This window comes from Ylistrum balloti, unplaced genomic scaffold (assembly GCF_031769215.1).
Source record: "Ylistrum balloti isolate Yb309-2 unplaced genomic scaffold, AGI_CSIRO_Ybal_v1 Utg370110, whole genome shotgun sequence".
Taxonomy (NCBI): domain Eukaryota; kingdom Metazoa; phylum Mollusca; class Bivalvia; order Pectinida; family Pectinidae; genus Ylistrum; species Ylistrum balloti.
The window spans coordinates 470,937-493,224 of NW_026782132.1; the positions used below are offsets into that span (position 1 = coordinate 470,937).

Here is a 22,288-nt window from a genome sequence, read left to right on the forward strand (position 1 = left end):
GTCTGTGGTATATTCCTTAAGCTATTGTTACCTAAAGTCTGTGTTATATTCCTTACCTTGTTGTTCCCTAAAGTCTGTGTTATATTCCTTAAGCTATTGTTACCTAAAGTCTGTGTTATATTCCTTAAGCTATTGTTACCTAAAGTCTGTGTTATATTCCTTAAGCTATTGTTACCTAAAGTCTGTGGTATATTCCTCACCTTGTTGTTCCCTGAAGTCTGTGGTCTGCGGCCTCTGTGACAGTTTGACAGGAGACATACAAGCAGACTTGTAAGCAGAGCTAAAAAGACTTGGACCATGTCTGTCTGTGGTTTCCTGACCTTTCTTGGTCTCCATATCTCCACCTGTATGGAACATACCAAAACTTGTATTGGATGTACAGGAAGATGCATTACATTGAGACAGAACTACTGAAATAGTTGACCCAACCTAATAATACTGTTTCTATTGGTATCACCATTGTCCTTTAAGCAGTTTACCTATTAATATTTTTCCTACTGGTATTACCAATGTCCCGCAAGCAGTTTGCACAACCATACTGTCCCCTTCGGTAGTACCAAAGTTCATAAAATAGTTGACCTGACATGTTTAGATGCTTATATCTACTTTTATGAAAGAGAATTAGTTAATGGAGTAAAATAGTTTCTAGCTGAAATTGATTCTAAAACAAAACTAGACTGAAATATTTGTCTCAAATATCTGGTATGAATATTTTCCTTCTTAAAAATCAGAAATGAATATAATTTCCATAGTATCTCATCTTGATACTTGTATATTGTCAACTTCTATATCTAGTCACATGATGCCACATTGGTGGTGTGCTTAGTCAAAAGCAAAGGTGTCTTGTGTATAATATAGTAGGACATGATTAAGTAAGCTGAACCTGTTATCAATCTTTACAAAGTGGAATGTTTTAGATTTTCACATTTACACAATCTTCAGACATGTAAGCTATACTACCCTGACTACAGTACAGTAATTTATCATCACCACTGGTGGAAAAACTCTCAAGTTTTCATATTTTTTTTTCCCTGAAAAGGATATCAGTACTGATCCCTACCTCTTGCCTGTTGCTCTTCCTCGCCACCAAAGAAGGATGCCTTCATCATCTGCATACTGTGGGCACTGACCCCCATACTGGCAGCGAGTCTGTGTGAGGCTGGCCCCTCGTCCTGATCACCGAAGTCATCATCACCTACACAAGGAATCACAGACATTATAACCACAGATAGCATTACATTAAAGAACTGCTTGGTACCAGGGAATAATTCTTAATTGTTGAACGTAAATAAATTGTTCTCTTACAAACAGGAGGAAAAATGAAATCCTAAGTCAGTACACCAGTTTTGAGCAACCGGGAGCTATTCTTAATGGTTAGAAGTAAATAATGTCTCATTCTATTACAAACAGGAGGAAAAATGAAAATTTTTAAATCAGTACATTTGTTCTTAGCAACAAGGAGTTTTTAATATTGGTCAGAATTAAATAAAGAACCATTTGATAATAACACAGGAGGAAAAAAAAATCTATGGACCATTACATTTTTCTGGTTTGATTTCATTTTTCAAGATAACATCAGTTCACTCATTCAACATTTTTGAAAAATAAAAATAAATGATAACTTGGTAGATTGAAAGTACTATTGATCTGATCATTAAAAGGTTTCCTTAGGACAACTTTCTTCTCTTTTTTTCTCTCTCTTAAAGACCAAGAGTATATATTTTATCCTGCTAGCAGCTCGTACATCGTAAAGGACAGTTAATTTCAAATCTAAATTTAGAATATGAATTCTTCAGTGTTATACCCATATCATCAAGGTATTCTTCTGGAATATCATTGTGTGAGAGTTCTGGCACATCATCATCATCCCCCATAGGTACAGGACGGTCATCCATTGTCGACTGTGAAATATCCAATGAGAATTTGGGTGGTGGAGCTGCACCATTGACAGTCTGCTGAGGAATGTAAGGTTGTGCCTGTCCTAAGTGTTGTGGTACCTGGTTCGACATGCCAGGCTGCTGAATGGCTTTCTAAAATGAACACAAAATGATGATGGTGATAAAATAACATGATGATTTCAGCATACTTAATTAAAGAACACCCTGATACTGTTATAATGATTAGTTAACGAGTAAGGCTAAGCCCATATAAGTGTTAATTACAACAGTTTCGTCCGATATTGTGAAACATTTTCTTCAGATTGGTAAGTACTATGACATTTTGTTGACTACACTGGCATCACATTATTTTCCATCTTATTGCACATCAGTTACGTTATAGATCTCATACATGGTATAAAATCAGTTTGTGTAGTCACTGCGAGGTCTTAACATAAAAACAGGTTGCAACATAAAATCTTCTATTTTTTGGCGTCATCAGATATTTGTTTTCTCCAGTGTTCACAGGTCAACACTGGTGGTTAGATGTTACATAACATCAGCATACGGGACAAAGTAATCTGGCCATTACAGTGATTTAACAAATTCCACAATATTCGGTGACCTTTCTTGATCTGTTCTTAAGACCACTAATCCCTATTGTTACCCTGTTATCACTTCCTTGTTACCAAAACACAGTGTGTGAGTGAGGATGTATGAATTCCTCGCTCAACAAAACAGTATTAATGAAGAATTTATACATGTACCAGTCTTTTTATTACTATCCTTCAAATACCTGGAACATTACCTGGTATAACTATTCAAAGACAAACAAATTTTTGTTGTATTTTATACGGGAACCAAACGGTAAATTTCCCATTGATATCACATCAACATTTTAAAAACATCATGGTTGTATCATTGTAATTTTTGATATTTTAAATTCAGAGATTTTTTTTTTGGTAATTTAATGCTGCTGTCCAGGGCTTCTTATCAAGTTAAATTATGACAAATTTTATCATTCTGTGAAACCAAAAGCTATTATACAGTATCATTATCTGTATCAAATAAACCAAATCAACAGATCCATTGAAAATTTCAAAGTGTAACAATAATGGACAATAGAAACAGAATTCCAGATATCAGCTTACTGTACATAAATCTTTTGAACACAGATACTAAGACAGTACCAAGGCCGTTATTCTATGAAGAGTCTTGTTAGTTCCTTGTATCCCTTGCTTGGATACTTATCAGTATACAAGGCAGTTGGATAAAGGGTCCAACTACGAATTAGATGGGGTTTTTTATATTTAGTTTTAAGGTATAGAGAATCTTACTTGAGTACCAATGTAATATGAAATTAATAAAACAAGTTCAATAATTTCACAAGCCTTCAGGACAGTAATGTAACAGATTATTGAACAAGTATATTCTTTCATACATCTATATGAGACAGACTATTAGACTTCCATATTTTGATGCAGATGTTACCTTTTTCACTTCTGAGACATGACTGTATGACAGGTCTCAATAGCCCAGTTATAAGACTCATTATGTTTTTATTTTCAACTTTCACTGATTCTTACTATCTTAATGTCTGACTTCATGTCATGCTATAATTAAAACTTATTAGCCATTTTAAAAAGTTTTTGTAAATTCAAGAGATATGAAAATGTATCAAAAGCAAGGAAAGGGTTTACTATCACTGCTATGTAGCATCACCAAATGGACTGCTTGGGTTGCTGGAATCATGAAACTAAACTTACGTGACTGATGAAATGACACCGACAACAGTAGTAAAAGCTGTTCTTATTACTGAACATAATTTCCATTCCTATGATAACAACATCTACCGCTTTTCTTCAAATGATTTTGTTTCCTATGATAATTATAACAGACACCATCAATTCTGGCTTAAGAATCTTTCAAGTTTTCCGTTAAACGTACTACAGCACCTTCAAGCAGCTGTTTACTATCACATTTATAAAGTTAAGACCAAATTTTGTCGGGCGAAACATATATCTCTACCAGGTATAATATTATATAGGTCTTTAATAGCAATGCACATTTTTAAGGACAAAAACTTGGCCAGGGTCTTAAAATAATGTCCAAGGATATATCACTGTGAATAAAACTACACAATCTACCTTTTAAAACAATAATAGCCATCACAAAGTAAAAGTAGCACTGCTTTTTTGTTTTTAAAAGTATTTTTATTTCAAGCAAGGAATATAAAACACCATACATATAACAACATCCATTTAGTTTAAGCCTTAGGTACATGTAAAAAATATATACTGACTGTATACTGGTATTGTTACATTTGTCCAATTATAAACCAATATAGATTAACATGTGATAAAGGTATCCTAATCTACACAGGTCTGTTTGAGTATACAGATAAAATCTGTGCTGTACATTTCTCCTAGACTTTTCACAGGAACTGCTAATTTATAAACCATCATATAAACAAGGCTGCTATCAGGTGATTAAAACTTTTCTATAATAGCAGATTTCCTACATATAGGAGGAAAGCCAAGATTAATGATGTTTGATAAACTTTTATTAAAAATTGAAATTGTAAAAAAAATATAGAAATGACCTCCACCAGTGCATCTTAAACAAAAGTTCATGAAGGTATGCACATATTGTATGAAGTGTAATAAATATCTATTAAAATCAATCAGACTGAATTCTTGTAAGGATCTACTAAAATCATACTGGTGACATTATGATGGAGAGATAGAATCCTGATCCCAATGTCATAACGTTAAAGTTCTGTTTATTATGTTTTCCTCTGTTCATATTTCCTATATATCACACATATCAGTAGTTCAAATTGTCTAGTTTAAGAGATATAGTTTGAAATGCTTCAACTATTACTGAATCAAGTAATTATGTACAATATATGTAGTTGGCACCCAGGTCTTGTTCCATTTATCTGAACAAGTCATGCATGACTACATGAATCACAAATAATTACTTAAATCCTATAGTTTTTCATTTTTAAGTATATCATATACATGTTGTCTTTCTATTTTTATGAACCATTAATGGAAAACTATATTAAATTTTTATATACAGAAACTCGATTTATACAAGATTACATCAAAATGATTATCTTAATATTCTTGTAGAGGAAGCTTTAATTCTGTAGGATTTGGGAAATTTAGTATGTTACTTAACACAGTAAAAATATCAAGATTCACATAGATCACATCCCTGGTTTACAATGATGGACATCATCAGATGTCTGTGGATGAACTTCTTTGATGATAATTTTCATAGTTTACTCTGATCTAAAGTTAGTAAAACAGTACATATTTATACACATCACATCCCTGGTCTACAATGATGGACATCAACAGATGTCTGTGGATGAACTTCTTTGATGATAATTTTCATAGTTTACTCTGATCTAAAGTTAGTAAAACAGTACATATTTATACACATCACATCCCTGGTTTACAATGATGGAAATCAACAGATGTCTGTGGATGAACTTCTTTAAGGATATTTTTCAGAGTTCACTCTGATCTAAAGTTAGTAAAACAGTTCATGTTTATACACATCACATCCCTGGTCTACAATGGTGGACATCAACAGTTGTCTCCATTTCCTTGAGGGTGTTTTTGTGAACACCAACTGTGAAAGTCCTTAAGAATATTTAACATTAGACAACACTGTACAGCAAAAGTGTGGCAAAGAAATGCTGTATCTTTCAGTCAAATAACACTGCTCCTCAGCTCAATATCAGAACAGGTATTGTTTGAATATGAATGAAAACAGAAATTTCCAAAACTGGACATCAGATGTCTGTGGATGAACTCCTTTGAGGAGATTTTTTTATAGTTTACTCTGATCTAAAGTTAGTAAAACAGTACATGTTTATACACATCACATCCCTGGTCTACAATGGTGGACATCAACAGATGTCTGTGGATGAACTTCTTTAAGGATATTTTTCAGAGTTCACTCTGATCTAAAGTTAGCAAAACAGTACATATTTACATACATCACATCCCTGGTTTAAAATGGTAGACATCAACAATTGTCTCGGGATCCATTTCCTTGAGGTTGTTTTATTTCTTTTTCATAGTTTACTCTGATCTAAGGTATCGTTTAAATGTAAAAAAAACAGAAATCTCCAAAAAGGTTCTGAGAGTTTTGTAGTACACAAATTTTTTATATGCAGATTTTGTTGACTTATTCTTTCTGTAAAGATTTAAGGACCACAAAAAAGATTGTGTCTGTTGTTTCCTTCCCATCACTTAGTGAGATTGTTTCTGTTCTTATCTACATAATCATCTAAACTTCTTATTTACTCTTCTTTTGTAACAATTCTGAGATTTTCTTATTTGTTTTTGTTTGCTTTCAAATTTCGTCAAACGATGCAAATCCAATGGTGAAGATTTATCTGTATCCACGAACAGCTGAGATAACAAGACATTTTGAGTCGAGTCTCTCATCCTGTGCGGAAGGATCAGCTACTGATTCAGGGATCAGCTTACATCTGCAGTGGGTTGATATCTCTACCGACCAGTACTGACCTGCTGTTTCTGAGCCAAGTTGGACAGATCCTCCTCATCACTCTCGTCCATTCCATATTTAGTGAAGTGCTTCACCTATGAGAAACAAAACACCAATTATATCTAAAAACAGTAGTTATTGTGTAGTTTTTTTTTTAAACAGTAAATAGGACTATGTCTGGATGGTAATCTAATATATAGGATATCTCTACTAAAAAAACAAAAAAAAGGACCACATCTCAGGATGGTAATGTAATATACCGGGCAATATCCTTACTACAAACCACCCGAACCCTGTCTCAGGAGGGAAATATCATGCATAAGATATAACCTTACCTCAAACACCCAGGACCCTGTCTCAGGACAGAAATCTAATGTGTAGGATAATGTCCTTACTACAAACATCCACGACCCTGTCTCAGGACAGAAATCTAAATGTAGGATAATGTCCTTACTACAAAAATCCACGACCCTGTCTCAGGATGGTAATGTATTATACCAGGTAATGTCCTTACCTCAAACACCCAGGACCCTGTCTCAGGACAGAAATCTAATGTGTAGGATAATGTCCTTACTACAAACATCCACGACCCTGTTTCAGGACAGAAATCTAAATGTAGGATAATGTCCTTACTACAAACATCCACGACCCTGTCTCAGGATGGTAATGTATTATACCAGGTAATGTCCTTACCTCAAACACCCAGGACCCTGTCTCAGGACAGAAATCTAATGTGTAGGATAATGTCCTTACTACAAACATCCACGACCCTGTCTCAGGACAGAAATCTAAATGTAGGATAATGTCCTTACTACAAACATCCACGACCCTGTCTCAGAATGGTAATGTATTATACTAGGTCATGTCCTTACCTCAAACACCCAGGACCCTGTCTCAGGACGGTAATCTATAAATCTGCCACCGATCCTGTGCGTGATTTCTTCTATTTTCTCCTGGTAATTCATTGCAGACAAACGCTCAGGACTCTACAAAATAAAAGGCCATGATACTTCAAATCATCCAGTTTAAAAGCCTTCCACTCATAAATATTCACATGTGATATGTTGTTTAACAGGAGTTGTTGTATTAACACAAATTCTTTGTAAAGTATTTATTTTTTTGTATTTGTATATAAAGTTCTGAAGAACCCAGGGAGGGCGAAACCGGTAGACGATTAATAATAAAGTCAAGGAATAACCACTCTGCAGACTGTTGTGATTGATACTTATTATCTGATTCTCTCTCCTGATCAATCACCCAGCATACCTGGGGATATCCAGCTGAGGAGTGGAGGCATCTACTATCCACCCAACGAGAACGCACGGCGTTGGCTCTAGTGCCTGAACTCATTTATATATAAAGTTGATGTCCCTAGTGTAATAGTCTAGTATTACGGCTCCAGTAATGCTATATTTTATTGCTGCACACCTTTAATCTAAGAGACACATCCTAAATATTCCATGATAGAGAAAATGTTACACGCATTTCCAGCACAAATCAAAAGCCATGTCTTACCTTGATAGAGGTGCGATCACTTTTGTCGATCGGCCAGACACAGTCTAGTGTGATCTCAGCCTTCCTGTTCAGACCGTCACCAACCGAAGGTTTGTTGTCATCATCAGGATAAACTACTACTTCCTTTCTGCGGATGTGTACTGGCAAAATGAATAATACAAATCTTCAGATTCCTGATACTAGAACATAATTCAACAAAACTCTCTGGTGACTTAAAAATTTATCTTCATCTTTCATGAAAAAGTCTGTATCTTCATGGCAACCCTTATTTACATTCAATCTAATACAATTTAGACAAAAAGCGATTTAATAAAGTTTTCCATACAATCAAATTTCATTAACTGCAGTATATGTAACCAGGAGTAAATCTCACCAATTTCATCCAAGTTAAGTCCAGCAACACTGAAGACTCCAGGGAAGAAGATACTTCCGTATCTCTCACGTCCAATGGTGAATCCATCCACAAAACATTCTCCCTGTTCATCCACCATGTCCCCCAGCTCCTCCATACTAGGGATGGTGTAGTAGCCGGGCCTTGTCAGGGTGATGTCAGCAGCATGAGGAGGAGGAGGTGTGGTCTGTAATAAAAAGTGTACCAAAAGTCAATTAACACATTAAACACAGACATAAATAAAGGCTACATTATGTTCAAATGTAATTTCTAGTCAAATTAAAGAGGTTTGTTGTAATATTCATTCTTTATATAAATACAATGAGGTTTAGTGACTAAGGTCAATCTTCACAAGAATTTTCAATCAAATACATTTTGGAACATTTCCTTCAAGTTAATAATGTCAATAGAATAGAGGTTCTGATAATACAACAAGTGGAAGAGTGTGACATTTCAATGACTACACAGTCACCTTCATCAGACAAATGACCAGTGTGAAGCACACTAACACTGACATACATAGTGTACAAGATGATGTGTTTTTTTTGGTCTATGATCAGTTTACCATCTCATCATACTATTTTCAGTTTTGGTGTATAGAGGATTTTATTACAGTCAAAAAAGTTGGAAGATTCTTTACCATCTCATACACTACATAAATCAGTGCTAGTCTGCTCTACACCGATAATTTGCCTGAAGGTGACCATGTAATCACTGAAATGTCACACTCTAATCTTCTACTGGTTGTGTTATAAGAACTTCTATTCTATTTTCAATCAAGCTTTTTTTTAATTTCAACAAATAAAAAATTATCTAAATTTCATACAAATGATGATTCATATATACATATATACAGTGTATAAGACATACCGGCCTCCTCTCCATACTGTCCTCTGCCTGTGACATGTCGAGGTCTGTTTCATCGGGTGATCGCGACGTGATACGATTTGGAACCTTTGGTACATTGAGCATTGCCATGGTATCGTCCATACTTTGGTTGTTGGGTTTCTGTACAGGGGTGGTCAACTCTGGCATCTGTACTACTGGCTCTGTATGTACAGTCCTGTAATAACACACCAAGTGATGTTTATACATCAATTCATCAGGTCCATATTATTGTTTCATAAAATGACATGCCACCAGTCAGCTCCAGAATGATCTCACATAAGTATCATCATTCTATGAATTGAATTGCCTTGATAAATACTGTAATTCATATATTGGTTGGTAGGATGTTAAGTAATTTAAATCCAAACCAAACTTTGAGAAATGGAGGTACCCTGTCCATCAGTATCTAGTAGAGTTAAGACCTACAATCACTGTTGATAACTTACAGAGAGGTGTTAGAGGTATTTGACCCATCAGTATCTAGTACTGACCTACAGTACTATAATAATGGTTGATAACTTACAGATTGGTGTTAGAGATACCCTGCTCATCAGTATCTAGTACTGACTTACAGATTTATGATAATGGTTGATAAATTACATATTGGTGTTAGAGGTATCTGGCCCTTCAGTATCTAGTACTGACTTACAGTCCTATAATAATGGTTGATAACTTACAGATTGGTGTTAGAGGTATCCTGCCCATCAGCATCTAGTACTGACCTACAGATCTACAATCACTGTTGATAACTTACAGAGAGGTGTTAGAGGTATCTGGCCCTTCAGTATCTAGTACTGACCTACAGTACTATAATAATGGTTGATAACTTACAGATTGGTGTTAGAGATATCCTGCCCATCAGTATCTAGTACAGACTTACAGACCTATGATAAAGGTTGGTAACTTACAGAGAAGTGTTAGAGGTATCCTGCCCTTCAGTATCTAGTACTGACTTACAGTCCTATAATAATGGTTGATAACTTACAGAGAGGTGTTAGAGATATCCTGCCCATCAGTATCTAGTACAGACTTACAGACCTATAATAATGGTTGATAACTTACAGAGAGGTGTTAGAGGTATCTGGCTCTTCAGTATCTAGGACTGACTTACAGATCTATAATAATGGTTGATAACTTACAGAGAGGTGTTAGAGATATCCTGCCCATCAGTATCTAGTACAGACTTACAGACCTATGATAAAGGTTGGTAACTTACAGAGAAGTGTTAGAGGTATCCTGCCCTTCAGTATCTAGTACTGACTTACAGTCCTATAATAATGGTTGATAACTTACAGAGAGGTGTTAGAGATATCCTGCCCATCAGTATCTAGTACAGACTTACAGACCTATAATAATGGTTGATAACTTACAGAGAGGTGTTAGAGGTATCTGGCTCTTCAGTATCTAGGACTGACTTACAGATCTATAATAATGGTTGATAACTTACAGAGAGGTGTTAGAGATATCCTGCCCATCAGTATCTAGTACAGACTTACAGACCTATAATAATGGTTGATAACTTACAGAGAGGTGTTAGAGGTATCTGGCTCTTCAGTATCTAGGACTGACTTACAGATCTATAATAATGGTTGATAACTTACAGAGAGGTGTTAGAGGTATCTGGCCCATCAGTCTCCAGTACTGACAACTGTTGACTGGGTTCCCCAATCACCGATGATGACCGACTTCCAGGTGATGAGGAATCAGATCCACCCTTCTTTATCACCAACTTCTTGATGCTCTTTTTAGGCTGGAATGTCTCATTTCCAAAACTGAATCCTTCATCTTCTAGACCTTCAAACATCTGTGACTGAAATATAAGGAAAGGCTGCTTAAAAATGAGTTAATTTAAAGTATTTGGAATGGAAAGCAAGCAACTCAATAAACTTTTTTTTAAATATGCATAAACGTATCACAGCCATTATATCTTTCATTTCAATTTATGAAAGACCAGTTTTAATCTTTAATAGAACAAGCAGATTTTCACAAAATGAAAGATGTATTACAAGATATTTCTTAGTTTTGATTAAAACAAAACTGCTAATTATCATATCAGCTTTTTCTTTTCCACATTATCACCATAAAACATCATATCTAGTGCTCAGGGCTTCACTGTCATTTTCATCCTGATTAATTTCATTGTGTTTATCCAACACCCTGTTTTCTACCTTTGATCCATTCAGCACACTGTGGAGAGACTTGGGTTTGACTCGTGCCGTGGGTCTTGGGCTGACCTTGAACTGGTTGCTAAGAGCAGCTTTCTGAGCTGCTGGATTGGTGGGCTTAAGCAGTTCTTCTCGCTTGATTTCACTCTGAAAATTTCAACATCGATATCACATACAATGCAGTGACAAAAATTTCTAACGAATACCTTCAGAAAGCAATACTTCATATTTTCTTAAAAACAAAGTTTTAGAAAAATAAATAAAATAAGAATGTCACAAAGCAATTTTACCTGTTTCAGATTCATGAAAAGTGGTGAGTCTCCATAAGGGGAGTTTACCAGGTTCATCAACTGTTGCTGTATCTGAAGCTGATTGGCTGAGTTAGCAACAGCGCTGGGTGCCCTGAAAAGTCAGTTGAGGCAAAGTTCAGGTTTAATTAGAAAAAACAAAATAAAATTGATACATTGTTAACCTTATACAGTAAAAAGGGTCACTTTGAATATAAGTATCTTACATTTCAAATTGAAGTGGGATAACTGTACACTTGTTGTTGACAAGGATATTTATTTTTGAAATTATGTTACTTTATAAATACACATTTCAACATTAAATGTTTATGAGGCCATGATTAAACTGTATTTCCCTAATTTTTATATGTCTGAACTTATATCTATAGGGTAATTAACATGTAAATCTAGATGTGGTGAAATACACGAGCTAACAAGTACATGATCTAGGTTACACCTGACAACAAACACTGGTCTACTTACGTGCTTAAGGTAGTGTTTCCCAGAGTCAACTGTGTGTTTGCAGAAAGTCCTAAAAACATCAAATGTAATCCTTTTTTCAGCATTACTGGATATTTCAGAGATATCAAAATCAATGTTCACTATACAATATTTCAGCTAAGTCTGTGAACATATCAAGTCAAAGTACCAACCTTCTTTACAATCTCAATATTTCATCTAAGATTACTGTTCTTCCGTTTATCCCATATCATTTAACAATCGCATGGAAAGACTCATTTGAAGACTTCCAACATTTGAAACCAAAATTGAATTGGCTATATGAAACTTTTAATGAAGAATGCATTACCTGGGAATGCTGGTGTAGCGGTGTTTCCAAAGCCTCCAAAAGCTGGTTTGCTGAGGGTATTATTGAATGTGTTGTTGAGTGCCAGACTTGGGGTGCTGGTGGCACCAAAACCTAATGGCTTACTTCCAAACAAACTGTTACCAGTACTGCCTTTAAAATAAAAATACCTAAATTGTTTACAAATTTAACAATGAACTACTCATAATATAGCTTTTGATAGTTTTTCCTCAATTTTTCAATTTTCTAAGCAAACAAATACCAAAATACACATATATAGTGAAGGCTTGGAGATACTTTTCTACAATCCCTAAACAGGACTGAGTAGATTAGACCAAAATACAAACAAATGTCTTTCCCAAGAAACAACTAATTTCAAGGGCCAATATATACTCTGTACAAAACATGGGTCTATGAGAGGAAGTTCTAACATGAAAGTGTGACCTTATGTGTCTATTTCACTATCTTTTGCAGTAACTTTTTTTCAATGCAAAAAAAGCAACAGCACAATTTTGACATCAGAAGAACTGTATGATGTATGCTTGCATATATACTTACATCTATATTTGTACAACACAGCATGCATGACCCCAGTTTGCATTACCAACTACTTAGGTTAAGCTACTTCAAATGTTGAGGTAACCAACCCCTAATCAGGATTTAAATCATCCGTTCATAACAACAATTTGGATGTTTCATAATATCACAACTAAAAAGGAACTTCCCACAAGCTCTAAGCTAGTGTCTACACATATATGCACATCCATCAACAACATGTGATACACAGGCTCTCGTCCCTCAAACATGGTAATCTACAACACTTCAATCTATTAAAATGATAAATATATTGTGCCTGTTAGATTATCTTGTACAAGGGAAGTGAAGGTTCAAATTATATTACTGTTAATGCACATAAACACAAAGTTTTTTTTACAAAAATAGACAGAATCTTCTCTATAACAGTTCTATTATAAAACAGAAATGATCAGAGAGCGATAATGAAACTGATAAATTATAGTCAACAAAAGAAATCATTCTAAAAGAACCCAATTTTCACAAATTCAGTACATTTGATTCTGATGCTGAGTTATACTGACAAAAAAAGAATTGTTAGCAAAAGATAATTGGATGCGAGAAGCAAATTCACACAAGAGATTGAGAGATGTTGAGAGCTATAGAAACAAACATCCTGACAGCCTGTTGTTCTGCAGAGTCTACTATACAGAAAAGTTTATGACACACAGCACAAGGCATCTCTGTGATAAAACATTGTCTTAAGTACTCATTCCAAACTGATTTTTTGTATTACTAGAATAATGTGAATGGTAGAATATCAAACCTTTAAATTACATTTATATTTCCAATCTCCAGAATGTGAAAAACAATACATGTTCTAAGAAATAAAATATCTATAAATGTATTTCTTTTTTCAAATTACATTTAATGATCACCACCAGGACAGCATTATTCTGTATCATTATTTATGTTGGTGAAGAAAAATGCTTTATTCACAGAGAAGCCTTAAGATGGATTTAAAATGGTGGTGATACCTACCAAATGTAGCATTACCAAACCCTCCAAAACCAGTGCTATCTGGTAGGGGTTTTAAAAGAAAAAAATGGAAACCCTTTAAAAACTAATTATTTTGGCAAAAGAATATATTTATTTCAATAATTAATTTTCCAGTTAAAACAAATGAATTAGTCTCCATTTTAAAGGAAAATTTATGTGAAACAAAAAAAATTAAATAAGAAAAAAATGCACCTATTATCATATACTAATTGCTGTTTCACTAAAAGGAGTTTATAATATAACTTAGACTATGCAATGTGAATATTATATAAACATGATGTCTTACTAAAAACTGAACAGAAGTTCCACAATATCAGTGGGTTGTTGTAAGTATGCCTTTTGAGTAAAATTTCTAAAAACTTTGTGTTTGCCAATGCATGTTTATATGATCAGAAGAGTAATCAGGTTGACATTTTATTACAACTGATCAATTTTCAGCATTATCCATTAGCTCTCTAAAAATACTTGAATATTTCCTTCGAAAATTTCAGTGTCCTTTTTAAAACAACCAGCAGAGATGCTATTGCTTGTGTTAACGTTTTGTTATCCCAATGACAAATTGATGCACAAACAGATGGTCTTTATATACTTAAGTTGTGTATTCATGAATCTGAAATATCAGACGTATTGCCTGTAACAAATGGCTCGATTTTCAAAATAACTGACACCTGTTGTACCAAAACAGTAACTGGAAGAAGATCCTTCCAATCAAGACATTTTGAATAGGTAGCATTAATTGATTGCTTTGCAATGCTTAATCCACTTACTTCCAAAAGTAGACGTAGTTGTGTTCCCAAAGAGGCCAGTCCCTGTACTGTTTGCTGGTTTAGCAAACAAATTAGATGTCTGTGATACTCCGAACCCCGTTGGTGCTGATGTGGCAGCTGCCCCAAAGAAGGGCTTTGGTTTGGCACCAAATAGACCTACCTAATAACCAGAAAATTAAGGTGTATATAACTTTCATTCTCAATGACTTGGACTAAAATAGGGGTTGTTACCTATAGTTTTTTAATTAGGATGGAGAATTAAATATCAAATTTCAATTGGAAAATGACCAAACTATTCACCGACTTCTTGCAGCATGAATGATTCTAGTAATTATTATTTTCACACAATATATAAAACAATAGCTGGAAAGACAGACTAATGTCACCAACTTAATATTTGTATGGTGATTTTCAGGCTTATCTCATGAATTAAATGAACTAATTAACATTTGGATAGTGATTTCCAGATTAATGTCACCAACTTAATGATTGCATTAATACTTTATGCCTGATTTTAAGACAAATGTCACCACAAACTTAATGACCTATTAATATTTGTATGCTGATTAATGTTGTCAAGACTAATAGTTACCCCAGTAGTTGCAGTCCCAAATCCACTTGTGGCCCCGAAGCCTCCTGACGGCTGTGCGCCAAAGGTAGAGTTCCCGAAGAGGGAGGGCTGGGTTGAGGTTACAGCAGATGCTCCAAATCCACTTGCCTGTTAACCAGAAAAGTTTTGTTAGTGCACAATTACTATCTATTGGAGACAGTCACCACTATTTTATGAACAAGTAGCACTAGGTGACTTTCAACCTGTTAGCAGTTAATGAACAAAACTGATATGAAACCACCTTTTTATACCTTTAAACTATGACTATTTTTCAATACCAGATCATTACACAATTTCACACAAATCCTTTGTTTAATGTCATTTTAATGTAAATATATTACTATTCCAAAACAACCAATAATGGTTCCCCTTGATGTGAGGTTTTAGGGATACCATCAATAACAACCATGGTCAAGACTATTTTTGTGAAACATTCATCCATAATTCAATAAATTATTTAATTTTAAAAGTAAGGAAATCCAACCATGGACAGAAGTGATTTTTTATAGAAAATTGGAGTGAAATAATGTTTCACATAAATAGTCTTAACCATGGTTGTGGTCAATTGTTAAACCTTCAGATACCTTAGGCTGATTGCTTCCAAACAGTGAAGTTCCTGTGTTTCCAAAGCCAGTACCAAACCCAGCAGTACTGGTGGCTGTGCCAGTTGCAGTACCAAAGATGGATTTGCTTTGACCAAATGGGCTGGCGGTAGCTGTCTGATTCTGTGGCTGACTAAAAAGGGACGACTGTGTTGCTGGGGTAGTTCCAAACGCTGGAAGGAGAAATACATTTGACTCAAAAAATCTATCATTTGTTTTTCCTGTTAAAGTGACAATACAAAGATGTGTAAACAATTCTGGAAAGGCATCAAAATTTGGGAATCATGAGAAATATTCTTAAGCTTATGTTCTAAAACTTGATGCAATAATGAATAATCTAACAATCAAAATGCCAATTATTGTTGATCGTTTAAACCATCACAGTACTGTGAGGCAGAACAAAACATGCCCATAAAATACTTCAGTGCCATGATTTGTGTACTAAAATCAAATGTATGAGAAGAAATAATGAATCCAAATGTTACAACAGAAATCACTACTCATAAAGTCCTACAAGTTTCACAGAGAATTGTTAGGAAGTCGGACAGATCTCCAAACAATATGCAGAAAAAAGGGCAATAACTCTTTTTAAACTGAAATTCAAATGCCAATACAAAAACAAAATAATGTGTCATGATAAAGTTTCACAGAGATATATTGCATTCACCGCCATCCTTCATCTGTAATTGGTAATGTTACTCCCACTATCAAAATGTGTTTAGTTACTTACGTGCTGCTGAAGCTGCAAAACCTGTTGCCTGTGGTTTGTTAAATGTGAAGCCACTAGAGCTAGATGGTGTGGCTCCAAAAATGCCAGACTGTTTGCCTTTCCTCCCAGCTAAGTAATCTTCAACCCTTAGCTCCTGTCAACATATTCAATTATAAATGTTGCATTTATGTCCAAGAAAGCAATGACAATGAACACAGAGATTAATGTAAATATGCCAATGGCATTTGAAACATTTGAAAAATGCAATAAAAAAGGAAATAATCGAAGCCTTCATCATTCTAATCGACAAGATAATGACCCCCAAAATAATAAACCCTCAGATAATTTCTATTTTCAGTCAAGCAGTTAAAAATCATTCAGTCTGAAATTCAACTGATCAAGAATTTCTCAAGTTCTCCATTAACCTTTTCTGAAAGATCTTCTTACCTCCAGACTTTTGTTCTGATATTCTTTCATGGCAGTTATACACTGGTGGCGTGTGCTGATGTGTGTGCTCACTCCATTCTTCACCATGGTGTCCTGACTGACTGGTGCACTGAATTTCAGGTTTGTGCCAACCTGGGAATTCTGCTGCTGTTGCTGACCAAATCCTATACACAGATAAAATCAATAAAGCGTCTATTTTCATCATATCAAAGGTGGGTAAGAACTTTAAAAAGTTTTATTTCAGTTTAAGGGAAAAATTTTAGTTATGAAAGTCAAAGCCAAGTATCAAAAACATGATTGATCTTGTTCTTGAAATATCAAGTTGATATTTTAAATCTAGTCATTACCACTTGTCCCAGCCGTCTGTCCAAACAACGCAGTGTTACTGGTTTGCTGACCAAACAGACTTGTCCCTGTCCCAGGGGTGGAGGTAGCTCCAAATCCTAAAATAACAAGTAATAAACATTACAAAAAACGCCCGTCCTATGTTGAGCAACCATAACTGGATGAATTCCAGGCGGTAATTTTGGTTTCTAGGTTGTAAGATTGATTTCGAAGATTATCTACTGAATTTCTATAAAGTTAATGGTGCCTTTGCAAAAACTGCTAAGACGGTTTGTAGCAAAGGATATCTTTGATTCGTACGAAGGATTACTGACAACTCTTAAACAAACTGACATTGACGATTGGTAGAAAGGTTTCATTCATAGGAAGGCTTATTGATGATTTGTAGAAATGTTTATTATGATATTTACTAAAGTTCACTGACATTTCGTCATAAAAGTTCACTGACGATTCATTGCCATCATTTCCCCTTCTTGATCGCTGTGTGTTTTACAGTTTGATGGCCCTAATGACCTTTTATATGTTGACGGGTCGTTAAGAATGTAATAATAATAATTTCCTCTTCTTGGCTATCAAAGTTACCCAGCTTCCATGACAATAAAACTGCCTCAATGAATTCCATTTAATTGTTATTACGTAAATTATTGAGCAGAAACCTTTTTTGTAATAAACCTTCATATGAAGTTCTAAATTAATAAATGAAAAATCACTCAAGTTATTGAGTGGAAACCTATTTTGCAAATGTACCAAGGGTCGTAACTCTGTAAATAATGGGCTTTTATGGTAATAAACCTTCATGTAAAGTTTCAAATTAGTCTGTAAAAAATTATTCAAGTTATCAATGGAAACGTATGTGTGCCCGCCCGCCCACCCGCGTTAAAACAATACCTCCTGTCTTACAACGGGCGTATAAAAAAAAGAGACAGTTCAAGATCAATTTTGTAACTGACTTTTTACCTGTACACACCAAGGGATTTTTCAAAAACTTCAATTATTTTTTTCCCAAAATAAAATTAAAAATCTCTAATGTATGTGTAGTAAAAGTCTGCCACAACACATTACACTTTTAATGGATAATGTTACATATATCTGTAATTACCTCCAAACCCTGGAGTCTTGGAGCCAAATGCATTGGCGGTAGCTGGGGTTGAAAAAAGACCACCACCTGTATTTTGTTGTGGCTGTTGTCCAAATAGGTTCCCTCCACTGGTACTGCCAGCAGCTGGGGTAGCTCCAAATGCTGAAAACAGATACAAAGTTTTTTCTTGAAATGTGAATATCAAATATTTCAATACAGTAATTATTAAAACACTCATCAATATTTTAACAAAATATAAAATATTAATATTCAAATAAATTACTTTGAAGTACCTTGATAGCTTTTTGGACAAATTTTATATTCTGTATTTAAAGTTTAAACAATAAATTAATTACATTTGTATCATGTTTTAAACGCATTTTTTCTTCAAAAATAAGAGATGAACAAAACAGCTTGTATATTGTAGTATGGAATGGTCTCAACATTCCAGAGCCCCAACTTACCAAATCCAGTCGTTTGTCCAAAGTTCCCAGTAGCTGGCTGAGTCCCAAACAGTCCACCGGAACTGGTGCTAGACTGACCAAAGAGTCCCCCAGTAGAGGCAGGAGTGGGCTGTGCCCCAAATACACTTCCAGTATTGGGAGTACCAAATCCAGTTGTTCCTGCAGGTTTTGCACCGAAGGCATTATTGCCTTTAGTAGCATAACCCATTCAACATACAGAACAAACCAAGACAAATTAACAGGCATGCATGGAACAGAAACTTTTAGAATCAAATTAATGCATTCTATGGAAGAACATGCTTTAAATAAAAGGAAGCTAAAAACAAATTGAAAGTACATGTCAACAAATTAACTTGACAAATAACAAAACCTTAAAACAAATAAAGAAATGAAACAGAAGACAAAGAAATAAATAATTTGATGTTAAGTATATTTACTCCAGCAGCTTATCTCAAAGAATCTGTCTTCCATATATAAATTGACTTTTAATTAAACAAATTTGTTGTGTAATTTTAGTAAATGTGCCTAGCATTTAAAGAACTTCAAAATGCAATGTTTACTTTGTATGAAATTTAAGCTATATACACTCCTTATGTAACAGTGCCGGTAATTGTAATATTTGAAATTCTATCCCAATGCTGTTCTAAATACAAACTGGAAAAAGAGCATTTCAGAGAAAAATCGATACATACCTGGTCCAAAGGGCGTAGCTGTTCCAACATTTGCTGTTAACAAAAGATTATCAGAATCATCTAGAATATCCATGTCAACAAAATATGCTACATCTCTGACTTCATACCTTGTTTCATATTAAGTCAAATTGAAATACAAAGTATCAATTCACAACTAAAATGATTGTTACTTGAGTCATACAAAGAGCACTTATTGGGCATGTATGACACAATAATTATTTAACATAACAAAAATTGGTAAAGTTATTATACAAACTTTGTTCACCAATACATGGACAAAAATTAGAAATGATCAAACGTGGGATTTATAAGTTCAGCATAAATAAGACAAGGCTTATATTTTTACCACCCTTGCAAGACAGAGACCTAAATACATGCATTATCAAATATAATTGCCTTGCTAATGTCTCCAATCAGTCCCACACATACCAGTAGAATCCCTCAACACGAGACTAAACTTGTGTATCAGGTAATTAAAGTGCCTTAATTTACCCATCTATTTGTGATTAAATCCCTCAATGCCATTGAACACAATAATTATAGGCATATCATTACAACTTACTCAATTAATTAGTCAAAGAAATAGGAACCTTACAATAAGCTGTACTTACTGTTTGCAGGGAAACCAAATGGTATCGGTTTTGCACCAAACATTCTGCTACAAGGTGTGATTACTACATGCAATTCTTATAATTGTGATCTCTTTGCGACTGAGCTGAAACAGAGAAAAATCACTTGAAATTATTTGAATACACTTTGATTTACAAGGGGACATTGTTAATGAATCTGATATTATGCTAACATGTCAGTTATCACTATTCATTTTTGCTAAAAAGCATTGTTTAATATGCTGTTGCACGAGTGACATTTTCAATATCATAATTATTTACCATGTAAATATAAAACACAATGTGCCACAATTACCTACAATCATTACAGTTTACTTGATGACTTTGAATCTAAGTCTCCAATCTAGTTCAAAATTGTATTGAGGAATATATTACATTGGATTTAACAAATATCCAACAAGATCAAACGTGCAAAAATTCATATTTCAAAGTAAAAGCATACTACAAGAAGATTAAGAAAACAAGGGATTTGGAGCTTGACATATTTGAAAATATAAAATATCTTATATTTACACATTTCAAATTTTTCACTAGTCACTATCACCAATGGTATTGACCAACATTTTTTATCCTTTTATAGACTATTTAGCCTTAGTTTCTGGATTCAATGGATGCAAATTACATATATTTTGTTAAGACTACAAAATGGTAAGATACTTTTTACAATAGTTAAGTGAGTTTCCTAGATGGCTCTATGCTCCTGCACCAGATGTTGAACATTTTGATGGAAATATGTCTGGAATGGAAACCTGTCCATCAAAATGTCTAACTGGTGAAAGAATCTTGAGAAAACTGAGGCTAGCTTTTGACAATTATTTAAAGAAAAATATATGGTGTGACTTATTTACTTTGGTTGATGTGAATGTTGTTTTTGTAATGATTTTCCATTGATATCATCAGGTCAAGGAAAACCACAAATTTGCAAACTAGCCTATTATATGCAAATTTGGGTATGGAATTGTTACATGAAATAATTAAAACCACTTTTAACTTAGATTTTTCCAATTTTTGTCACAAGTCAGATTTACTTATATCGTCATGTAACCTAACAGACTGCAAAAACATCCTTTTTCTGGTATGTGGGAAAGTACCGAAAATACAATGTAGATGCAGGACTTCCAGCCTATGTTACAATAGTACAGTTACTATGGCGGGGACCATTACCAGCACTTTCAGTACACATCATTGTGTTAAAACTTATTTACTCTGTCACAAATTAATGCCAATTTTAAAAAAATATATTGCAAAAGTTACTGCTTATGCGATTTCTGATATCTTTTAGGAACAAATCCGAACCAAATTGGCGTATCATAGGCTAGTTTACATATTATACGCAAATTTGGGATTTTCCCCGACCTGATCATCACACAATATGTGAATAATTATTATGATACAGCAGCGTTCCCTGATCTTATCATATATGATGCAATGAGAAAAATATGAAATTTGGCACCGGAAAATGTTATAAAAAGCACTGGTACGTCGGCAGTCACAATGCAAAACTCTACACCGCAGCGCGCAGCCCTGCTAACCATTTCACTTACCAGGGAGACTACCAATACCCACGAGTTGTGGTATTTGGTTTTAATCAAATATGTAATATCATTAGTCACATATTTAGACTATCTTTCACTTCCACTTGCCATGCCGGTCTAAGAAAATGGCGGTTGATTTTCCTTTCAAAAAAGGCATAGTCTCCCGAATGTTTGTAGTCGAAGTACAAACTAAAATGACGACCCTAGAGCGGACGACATATCCGGATACGGTTGAGTACTCCACTCCCCCTCCCTCCACCTCTCCTCAACACACGTACACACACACACACACACACACACACATTAACACACACATTCTTTTTCCATTTGGTTTGAAAGAGGAAAGGGGATGGGAACGCCAATATGAACCATGATTTAAA

General features: G+C 34.5%; 1 protein-coding gene across 2 annotated transcripts in view; it reads right to left on the minus strand.

Annotated features, from left to right (window-relative positions):
- The window catches only part of LOC132550170 (nuclear pore complex protein Nup98-Nup96-like), a 32,644-nt gene extending 10,645 nt beyond the window's left edge, over nucleotides 1-21,999 (minus strand). Inside the window, exons 1-25 of one of the 2 annotated variants that reach the window (XM_060214197.1) lie at nucleotides 21,918-21,999; nucleotides 20,356-20,459; nucleotides 19,745-19,777; nucleotides 19,053-19,241; nucleotides 18,610-18,750; nucleotides 17,513-17,608; nucleotides 17,166-17,329; nucleotides 16,740-16,872; nucleotides 15,992-16,182; nucleotides 15,390-15,515; nucleotides 14,798-14,957; nucleotides 14,013-14,051; nucleotides 12,462-12,611; nucleotides 12,137-12,185; nucleotides 11,657-11,768; nucleotides 11,370-11,513; nucleotides 10,803-11,011; nucleotides 9,184-9,376; nucleotides 8,296-8,500; nucleotides 7,923-8,062; nucleotides 7,280-7,393; nucleotides 6,428-6,502; nucleotides 1,805-2,030; nucleotides 1,061-1,195; nucleotides 201-344 (exon numbers count right to left, since the gene is read on the minus strand). In XM_060214197.1, the coding sequence (XP_060070180.1) occupies nucleotides 201-344; nucleotides 1,061-1,195; nucleotides 1,805-2,030; nucleotides 6,428-6,502; nucleotides 7,280-7,393; nucleotides 7,923-8,062; nucleotides 8,296-8,500; nucleotides 9,184-9,376; nucleotides 10,803-11,011; nucleotides 11,370-11,513; nucleotides 11,657-11,768; nucleotides 12,137-12,185; nucleotides 12,462-12,611; nucleotides 14,013-14,051; nucleotides 14,798-14,957; nucleotides 15,390-15,515; nucleotides 15,992-16,182; nucleotides 16,740-16,872; nucleotides 17,166-17,329; nucleotides 17,513-17,608; nucleotides 18,610-18,750; nucleotides 19,053-19,241; nucleotides 19,745-19,777; nucleotides 20,356-20,398 (3,211 nt within the window). In that variant the 5' untranslated portion in view covers nucleotides 20,399-20,459; nucleotides 21,918-21,999. The remainder of the gene's footprint in view (nucleotides 1-200; nucleotides 345-1,060; nucleotides 1,196-1,804; nucleotides 2,031-6,427; nucleotides 6,503-7,279; nucleotides 7,394-7,922; nucleotides 8,063-8,295; nucleotides 8,501-9,183; nucleotides 9,377-10,802; nucleotides 11,012-11,369; nucleotides 11,514-11,656; nucleotides 11,769-12,136; nucleotides 12,186-12,461; nucleotides 12,612-14,012; nucleotides 14,052-14,797; nucleotides 14,958-15,389; nucleotides 15,516-15,991; nucleotides 16,183-16,739; nucleotides 16,873-17,165; nucleotides 17,330-17,512; nucleotides 17,609-18,609; nucleotides 18,751-19,052; nucleotides 19,242-19,744; nucleotides 19,778-20,355; nucleotides 20,460-21,917) is intronic. The other variant, XM_060214198.1, reaches the window with a different exon arrangement.
- Nucleotides 22,000-22,288: the final 289 nt, after the last annotated feature.